Raw genomic sequence first — 9,671 nt, forward strand, 5'->3', positions numbered from 1 at the left:
TGTCCCATTAGGGTGTCCCTAGAGGGTTCTCTCCATGCCCCCACTGTGTCATTGTGTCCCCTGTCCCCACAGAGGGTGTCCCCAGGGGGATGCCCTCCATATCTCCATGCCCAGGATATCCCTAAGATGTCCCCAGAGTGTCACTACCCCCTTGTCCCCCTACCTGGAGTGTCCCCAAGGTGCAAGATGTCCCCATCACAGTGTCCCCACATATCCATCCTTGAGGGTGTCCCCGTCCAGTGTGTCCCTGTCCCTGGGGTATCCCCAAAGTGTCCTCAGGGTGACAACCAGGGTGTTCCCATGTCTCTAGCATGTCCGCAAGGTATCCCCAGGGTGATGGCCCCAGACCAGGATGTCCCCATGTCTCCCCATATCCTGATGTCTTCCACAGCCCCGCTCCATGTCATCCCCACTCCTGTGCCCTCCATGACCCCTGATGTCTCCATGTCCCCCATATCCCCCCCACGTCCCCATGGCCTCCCATGGCTTACCATGTCCACTATGTCACCACATCCCCCATGTCCTCCTATATCCCCCAACATCCCCACTTCCCCCTGTTCCCCTATCCCTTCCCCTGTCCCAGGTGCAGGAACTCTGCCTGCTCTTCACCCGGAGGGCCCCTTACCACTGGCACGGCCCTGCTGGTGCTGCAGGAGGTGAGGGCTGGGGGCCCAAGGGTGGTCCAAGGATCCTCCTATGGGAGTTGAGGGAGGGGGCCTGGGAGGGTTCTGTGGGCACTTGAAGGGGAGCTGTGAGTACTGGGGAGCAGTCGGAATGTCCCAGAGGGGCTCTGGCAGATCCTGCGGGTTCTGGGGGTGTCTCTGGGGGATTAGGGAGGTCTAGAAGGATCTCTGTGGGTGCTAAGGGGACGTTGTTGGGGATAAGGGAGGGGGGCCATGAGGGCTGAGAGGTTTGTGGAGGGGATCTTATGGGACCTGAGGGGGGAGTCTATGGCCTTCATGGATGGGGGGCTTAGAGGGAGTGCGGGGGGGGGGCGGGGTGGGTTGGTCCCTTCCCCCAGGGGGAGGTCTGTCAGGGTATGGGGGAAGGGTCAGTGGATATTGGGGCCCACTCCCCACTTTTAGGGGCACAGGGTGTTTGAGTTGCCTGTGGTTGGATTTGAACGGACCCTGTGCCTCGAGAGTGTGTTTTGGGGGTTGCTGCCCCTGGGAGATGCTGTGAAGGGGTCAGGGGGTGCTGAGGGGCGTCAGAGTGCAGGTGATGGAGGACACATACCTGTGCTCACTGCCCACTGCGTCATCTTGTTCCCCAACACCTGCAGGGGCTCTGGATCAACACCCCCGGGATCCTCACACCATGACCCAACCCCTGGCACCTTCCCACAGGGGCCACCACCCTGGGCTCCACCTCCTGACGCCTTCACACCCCTAATCTTATTGGGGACTCTGAGGGATCCCCAATACGTTAAGACACCCCCCCCCACGGACCCCCCACCTGGGACCCCCTTCCACAATACCCCTCCCGAGGACCCCCACCATGGGAGCCCACCCCTGGAGTCCCCAACAGCTCCCCCAGTGACACATCCCAGGGCGGGGGGTCCCATCCCCTTCCTGACTTCAGCACCCCCCAGATTATTGTGGGTCCTCACCTATAATCATCCCAGGACCCACTCACTGGAATGGCACCTCCCACGGGGACCCCTCTAGGACTCACACTCTATTGGGGACCTCCCCCAGAGCTGCTGCACCCCAATAAATGTCTCTGATCCTCAAATGCTGCTGCCGGAGTGGGGGAGATTGGAGGCACGCACCCATGGAGGAGGCTCTGGGTGGGGGGACTTAATGGGGGGTGGGAGCACCCCCACGAGGGCTGGGGGAATTAGGATGGGGGAACACCTGGGGGGGAGGATTTGAGGGGTGAGGCACCCCCAGGGTGGGTGGTTCTGGGGAAATTTCAGTTGGGGGGCACCCACAGGGGGCTCAGGGGGTCCCCAAGGGGGAGGAATGAGTGGGCGCACCTGGGAAGTTGATGGGAAGAGTTCGGGGGTGAACCCCGTAATTGCAGACCAGGCCTCGAGGTGGGGAGGGGGGGGGGGGCTTAAAATGTCCCCTTTTTAAGGTGGTGCTTGAGGGGCGGGGCCTAAGGGGCCGCTTTTATAGTGGTGGGGTCATTTTGGGAGGTTAGGGATTAGGAGTTTGCTTTATGGGAGGAATCAATGCATCAGGAGGCAGGGATTGTAGGGGAAGGGCCTACGGATCCATTTTATAGAGGATGGGGCTGCCTGCAGGGGCGGAGGGCAGGGCTCCTCTTTGTAAAGGCAGAGGGGCCGGTGAGAGGCAGGGCTTAGTGACAGACGGGACTTTGAGCCCCCTGTATAAGAGCCAGGCCTCAAGGGGCAGGCTTTTCAGGGGCCCCCTTTATGGGGCGGGGCTTAGAGTCCACATCCATAGTGGCGGAGGGGGGGTGGTGTGCGTGTGCACCACCTGCGAGGGGCTGGACTGAAGGGGTGGGGCTGCATGGGGCGCGGTTTCGGCGTTCCCCAATATAGGGGCTCTCCGGACAGCCCCTCGCGGGCCATGGCGGCTGCGGCGCTGCTCCTGCTGCTGTTCCTGCTGCTGCCGCTGGCGGCGCTGCTGCGGCGGGGCGAGGGCCGCGCTCCGCGCTGGGGGGCGCTGCACCTGCTGCACCCGCAGGGGGCGCTGCACCTGCGGCGCCTGGCGCGGCGGCACGGGCCCCTGCTGCGCCTGCGCCTGGGGGGGCGCGGTGAGTCCGGGGGGCACCCCAAAACGGACCTCCCCGAACCTGCCCTGGGACCCCCGGCTCCCCCCCCCCCCAAATCTCCCTCTCCCCGGTCCTTACGAACTCTCCGAATCCCCAACCCTGCCTGCCCTTTCCCCCTGCCGTGGGGACCCCCCCCCCCCAACTCCAGACCTCAGCCCCCCAAACCTTCCCTGCGACCCCAATCCCCCGATGCTCCCCCCAAAATTCCACTCTAGGACTCCCCGCTTGGTTTGGGACCCCCCCCCCCCCCGCGAGTTACGGGGTTCTCCCTGCCCCTCCTCTTCCCTCCAGACGTGCTGGTGCCGAGCTCGGTGGGGACCATCCGTGAGGCGCTGGTCCGGCACTGGGGGGACTGGCTGGGGCGTCCCACCAGTTATCTGGGTACAGGGGCAGGGGAGACCGGGTGGGCTATGGGGAGATGGGGGGATTGGAGGGGTTCGGGGAGTCGCTACGGGAGCTGAGAGTGTCTCTGTGGGGTTTGGGCGTCACTATGGAGTGTGTGTAGGGAAGCCCTATGGGGGATTTGAAGGGTGTCACTATGGGGGTTGGGGGGGGGAGGGGCTGTGGGATGGCGAGTCCCTATAGGGTTTGAGGGGGTCCCTATGAGATTGGAGGGGTTGTTACGGGATTTGGAGGGGGGGGGGTCCCTATAGGGTTGGGGACATGGGTGCTGGGAAGGGGTGGGGACAGTTCTGGAAGGGTGGGTTGCCTATAGGGGCTAGGGCAGTCTCTGAGGGTCTCTGCCCCACCAGACACCCCCTTCAACCCCCAGGGTCCCTGGTGGGAATAGGGGGGGTCCTGTGGAAGAGGTAGTAGTGGGGTTGAAGGAGGCTTTATGAGATAGAGGAGCCCCGCAGAACACCCCTGCTGCGATGGAGGTGGGTCCCTATAGGGGCTGGGGGAGTTTCTGGGGGTCCCTGACCCCCGTCTGCCCAATGCCAGGGTCGCTGGTGTCACAGAGGGGTCGGGACCTGGCACTGGGAGGCCCCTGCCCCGGCTGGCGGCGGCAGCGGGGAGCAGTGCGGGGGGCACTGGCACGGGCTGGGGGGCGTCTTGGGCCCCTCCTTTGGCTGCAGGGCCGGGAGTTGTGTGAGGTGAGACCCTGAAACCAACTTCTCCCCAAACCGGTCCCCTGACCCTGACATCTCCAAAACAGATCTTCCTTGCATTCCAAAACACATCCCCACACAACAGTGACCTGCAAAACCCTGCCCCATGCACCCCAAAACTGATACCTTAAACCCCACTCCCTTCACCAAAACCCCACTCATGCACCTTAACCATGCCCCCTGCAGCTGCAAACTGCTCCCCCCAAACCCTGCACCCACACCACACTCCCCGTCCCCCAAAACTGACTCACCCAAGCCCCCCCCCTCTGCGCCCCAAAAGGGCATTGTCCCAGTGAGTCCCCAAAATTCCCTTAGAGCTCCCCACTTCTCCCCTGCCACCCCCTAAGCCACCTTAGAGCCCCACCTTATTTCCCCCAGGGCTCCCCTTAACCTCCTCTTTCCCCCAGGAGCTGCGTTCCCATGGGGAGGCCCCCCTGGACCCCTTTGAGGTGTTCACCTTCCATACCTGCAGCACCATTGCACGCGTCCTCTTCGGGGACCTGGTGGGGACTTGGGGGGGGCCCAGGATGGAGACAGGGGCTTGGGGGAGGACCCCAGTTTTTATGGGGACCCCGGGGGTTTGGGGGGGACCCAGGAGTTTGTGGAAGGGACATGCAGCTGTTTGGGAGGACTGAGCAATTTGCAGGTGGGTGGCAGGGGTTTGGGGGCACACAGGAGTTTGAGGGGACCCAAGTGTCTGAAATGGTGTTGGGGGTGTTCTGGGGGGACCTAGAGGGAACTCGAGTACTGGACAGTACATAGATGTGTCCTCCCCCAGGTGCCCCCTCCGGGAGAGCTCCGGGCCTTCTCCCGCTGCCTGGGGGAGCTGCTGCAGGTTTGGGGGCACAGCAGTGTGCGGGCGCTTGACCTGCTGCCCCCGCTGCGGGTAAGCCTGCAGGGCCTAGGGGTGGCATATGGGGCCGCGGCCTTTTTGCTGCATGAGAGTCTATGGAGCCCATGAGGGAACTGTGGGGGGCTACGGGGGGCTATGGGCCCTTGGTGGAGGCAGTAGGGCCCTGGGAAGTGCTATGAGTCTTGGGGGGGGGGGGCTGTGGGGCCCAGGGAAGGATATGGGGCTGGGGGGGTTATATGGGGTTGGGAGAGAGGTTATAGGATCTGTATGGGGCTGGGGAAGGGTATGGGTGGCTGACAGGGGTCTTACAGGGTCCATATGGAGCTTGGGTGGTCTCTATGGGGCTGGGAAGGAGCTGTATAAACCTAGGAAGGGAATTATGGGGTCTCTATGGGGCTGGACAGGGGTTATAGTGTCTATATGGGGCTAAGGGGAGTGTTACAGGGTCTGTATGGTGTTGGGGAAGTCTGTGGGCGTGGGAGGGGCAGTTGTGGGGGCTCTATAGGGCTGGGGTGGTTATATGGGGTGAAGTGTCTCTATGGAGCTGAGGGTGCCTATAGGATGTTGGAGTGGTCTACACGGGCAAGGAGAGCACCTGTAGGGTCTATGTGGCCCAGGGGAGCAGCCATAGGGTTTCTCTGGGGCTCAGGAGACTTATGTGGCATCTCTGGGGAAGGAGGTGTCTCTCTGAGGTCAAGGGTTCCTTAGGGGTTGGGGGTCCCTAAGGAGTCCCTATGCCCAGGCCCTGCCCAACCCGGGATTGCGGAAGCTGCTGCGGCTCGTCCAGCATCGTGACACCTTCGTGGAGGCCCAGATCCGGCGGCACCAGGTGGAGAGTCTCGGGGAGGTGGGGGGAAGCCAGGGGTCAGGAGGGGTCTGGTGGGAAGAGAGGGGCAGGGGAGACCAAGGGGTTTGGAAGATACCTCGGGGTCTGGAATGACCCAGGAGTTTGGGGGGTACCCAGGGGCTTGGGGGCACCCACATATTTTGGAGGAAACAGAGGTTTGGGGGGACCCAAGGAGATGGGAGGACCCGTGGGTCTGGGGGTGATGCGGGGTTGGGGAGATGTAAGGGTTGGGGGAGGAACCGGGGCTTTGGGTGGACTCAGGGGTTTGGAAGGGACTCCCACACAAAAGGGTTGTTTGGGGGGCAACCGGGGATCAGGGGAACCCTCCAACACGTGTCATCCCTTTGCCAGGAGTGCCCCTCCCCTCCCCCAGACACAGTTTTGGCAGCATTGCTGGGGTGTGATCCCAGGGCACGGGGGGGCCCCCTGAGTCCTCCCCGGCTGCACATGGCACTGGTCGACCTGTTCATTGGGGGCACCGAGACGACAGCGGCTGCTCTGGGCTGGGCCGTGGCCTTCTTGCTGCACCGCCCTGAGGTGAAACGCATGTCCCTCCATGTCTTCTGTGCAGCACTGGAGGGTCCTGTGTGTCACCAGGGGTCCCATGTCCCCAGCCATGTCCTATATGTGTTCTCTATGTCCCCCATGTTCCCTTCTCCATGGGCTTCCATGCTCTGCCCCCAGATGACGTGTCTGGCACCATGTGTCCCCCTGTGTCCCCTGTACGGTCCCAAGGCTCCATGTGTGTCCCTGGGGGTTCCATGTTCCCCATGTCCTCCTGCCCATGGCTGACACTATCCTCCTGCACCACCCTGAGATGTCACATGCATGTCACAGCCATGTCCAAGTCCCCATGCACGTTCCTGGAAGGGACTTGTGTCCCTGCTTATGTTCCCCAGGGGGTCCCATATCCCCCACCCATGTCCTATGCATCCCCTGTGGCCACTAGTGTCCCACCACCCTGTCCTGAGGTGCCACATGGGTGTCACAGACATATCAGAGCTCTGTCTGTGTCCTCACATGGCTCCTTGGTTTCGGGTTTCCATGGAGAGGTGGCTCAGGGGGTCTGAGGGTAGAGGGTCCCAAGAGACAGGTCTGGGGGCTCAGGGATGTCCCCAAGGAGGAGGGAGGAGCAGGTTTTGGGGGGGGGGGGAGCGGGGTGGGGGGAGTTTGGGTCCCAGGGCAAGTTTGGGGGTTTGGAAGGATCCGGAGGTTCAAGGGGGTCCCCAAGGGAGAGGGTCGGGTTTGGGGATGGTTTGGGCTCCCAGGGGCAGGTTTGTAAGTTCGGGAGGGTCTGGGGTTCTGGGAAGTCCCTCTGTCATCCCGTTGCCACTGTATGCCCCCTGGGACATGCCCCCTCCCCTGACACCCCATGACAGCCATAGCACACCTGTGCTCCACCTGTGCAGCTGCAGGCACGGCTGCGGGCGGAGCTGGCGGGGGCACAGGGCCCCCCTGGGCCTGGGGACATGGGGCGCCTGCCCCTCCTCCAGGCCACTGTCAGCGAGACCCTGAGGCTGCGGCCCCCTGCGCCCCTGGCGCTGCCCCACTGTGCCCTGCGCCATACCAGGTACCAGGACTGACCACTACAGGCCAGTGTGGGGGAGGGATGCTGGGAGGAGCCGCTTTGGACCAGTCTGGGGTGAGGGGGAACTGAGAGGAACCGCTACAGACCAGTAGGGACTGCTTGGTATCATCAATAGGGTCCAGGAGAACACAGCAGAGCCCATTAGACCCCAGTGAGTCCCACTAAGATCCATCAGGTCCCAGTATGGCTCCAATAAGACCCCAGTACACCAGTAGGTGCCTGTAACTCCCGGCAGGGCCCAGTAGAAGAAGTAGGGCCCCAGTAGACTCCAACAGACCAGTATGGCCCACTAAGTCCCTGTAGGACGCAGTAGGACTCAACAGACCTTGGTAAATCCCAATAAGACTCATCAGGTCCCAGTATGGCTCAGGTAGACCCCTTTAGACCCCCAGTAGGCCCCAGTATAACCCTAGTACATCCCACTAGGGCCCAACAGGTCCTGGAATGACCCCGGTAGACCCTAATAGACACCCAGTAGATCCTGGGAGACCCCATGATAGCCCCAGTAGGCCCCAGCAGAGCCCAGAGGATCCCAGCAGGAGTTCTCAGTATACCCCAGTAAGTCCCAGTGTGGCCCCACTAAACCCCAATAGACATCCAGGAGCCCCCAGAAAAGCTCACTATGGCTCCAGCAGTTCCCAGTGAGCCCCAGTAGACACCCAGTATGGCCCCAGTAGACACCCAGTAGATACCAGTATGGCCCCAATAGACACCAATCAACACCCAGTAGCTCACAGCAGATCCCACCCAGTATAGCAGTAGACCCCCAATAAATTCTAGTAGATCCCAGCGTGGCATCAGTAAACTCCAACAGGCACCCAGTAGATCCCAGAAAGACCCCAGAGAGCCCCAGTGCGGCCCCAGTAGACTCCGACAGACACCCAGTAACTCCCAGTAGCACCTACCAGATCCTAGTATGGACCCTGTAGACCCAGACAGACATCCAGCAGTACTCAGTAGCCCCCAGAGAGCCCCAGTACAGCCCCTGTAGCTTTCAGCAGTCCGTAGCAGACCCCAGTCCATCTCAGTGCCCCCTGTCCCTTCCAGTCTTGGGGGGCTCCCCGTGGTGGCCGGCACTGTCCTGGTCCCCAACCTGCTGGCAGCCCAACAGGACCCTGACATCTGGCAGCACCCCGAGGCCTTCCTGCCCGGTATGTGGGTCCTCCTGCACCCTGAGCGTCCCCCTCGAACTCCTGGGGTCTCCTCAAGCATCAGACTGTGGGTTCCCCCAACCACAGGGTTTCGCCTGACTCCTGGGTATCCTGGGAACACCTTGGTGTCATGAGTGCCCCCCCCCCCCCAGATGCCTGAGTCCCCTCAAACCCACACCCCCTCCCCCGAACCTGTGGTTCTCCCCTCCATCCCCATTGGCCCCCCATACATCTGGGTACCCCTCAAAACCGGTGGGTCCCTCTGTTCCTCCCCTCCTATTTCCCCCCCCTCCACCCCACCCCCAACCCCTGAGAGCCTCCTCGGGTGTCTGAACCTTCCCCAGACATGCGAATCCCCTCTGGCACCCTGGGGTCACCCCCGAACCTCAGGGTCCCTCCAAGCCCCTGGGTCACCCCAAGCCCCCGGGTCACCCCAAGCCCCCGTGTCTCCCTTCTGAACCCCGGGCTCCAACCTGAAACCTCCACCCCAAAATCCTGTGTCCCCCCCATGGCCCCGGCCCATCCCCGCGGAGCCCCCTCAAACCTGACCCGTCGCCCCCAGAGCGGTTCCTGGCCCCGGGCGCCCCCTCGCGGTCGCTGCTGCCGTTCGGCTGCGGGGCGCGATCGTGCCCCGGGGAGGGGCTGGCGCGGGCCGAGCTCTTCGTGTTCCTGGGGCTGATCCTGCGGGAATTCCGTCTGGAGCCGGGTCCGGGGGGACTGCCGGGGCTGACAGGGTCGCCGGGCACGGTGCTGCGCTGCCCCCCCTATCGCCTGCGCATGGTGCCCTGCCAGCCCCCGGGCTCACCCTCACCCTGGCCTGACTCCACCTGACCACTTTATTACTTTTCCTGAACACTCTGTGACTCACCTGACTCTTTCTGACCCTCCCTGAAATACACCTGACTTCATCTGACCCTGTGTGATACTGCCTAAACATGGCTGACCTTGACCCCCTGACTGACCCCACCTGACCTCGGCCTGACCCCCTGCCAGCCTTATGCCTCACCTTGGCTATGACCCCCACCTAACCCCATCTGACCCTGCTTGAACCCTGCATGACTCCATCCCAACCCACTTGACCCTTACTAACCACACCTGATCCTACCCGTCATTGTCTCACCTCTGGGTGCCCCCATTCAACAACCCAGATGCCTGGGTCTCCCCCCGATGCCAGGGTCAGTGCAGTGTGAGAGGGCCCCATTTACCTCCTCCCAATAAAATTGTTACTTTTGACCCCATCCCGCAAGTTCCGGCTCTTCCTGGGACCCCCCCCGAAACCTCCGGAATCCCCGAAGCCCAGCCCCGCCCCCACCCTGACTGGCCACGCTTGGCACCCGCCACAGCCGCAAACCTCGGGACAGCATTAGGGGATCCCGGTGTG

The 9,671-nt window shown here is 62.6% G+C and overlaps 1 protein-coding gene across 1 annotated transcript; it reads left to right on the forward strand.

The window, feature by feature from the left end:
• Window positions 1–2,537: 2,537 nt before the first annotated feature.
• On the forward strand, window positions 2,538–9,121 carry LOC309582895 (steroid 21-hydroxylase-like; the record flags this gene model as incomplete). Its single annotated transcript, XM_082298306.1, has 10 exons — window positions 2,538–2,724; window positions 3,034–3,123; window positions 3,685–3,836; window positions 4,259–4,354; window positions 4,630–4,737; window positions 5,447–5,533; window positions 5,903–6,088; window positions 6,961–7,121; window positions 8,187–8,290; window positions 8,853–9,121. The coding sequence occupies 10 exons, from the start codon at window positions 2,538–2,540 to the stop codon at window positions 9,119–9,121; spliced, it is 1,440 nt and encodes a 479-aa protein (XP_082154432.1).
• Between the last annotated feature and the right edge of the window lie 550 nt (window positions 9,122–9,671).

Source organism: Coloeus monedula (genome assembly GCF_965178545.1).
Source record: "Coloeus monedula genome assembly, chromosome: 28".
NCBI classification, from domain to species: domain Eukaryota; kingdom Metazoa; phylum Chordata; class Aves; order Passeriformes; family Corvidae; genus Coloeus; species Coloeus monedula.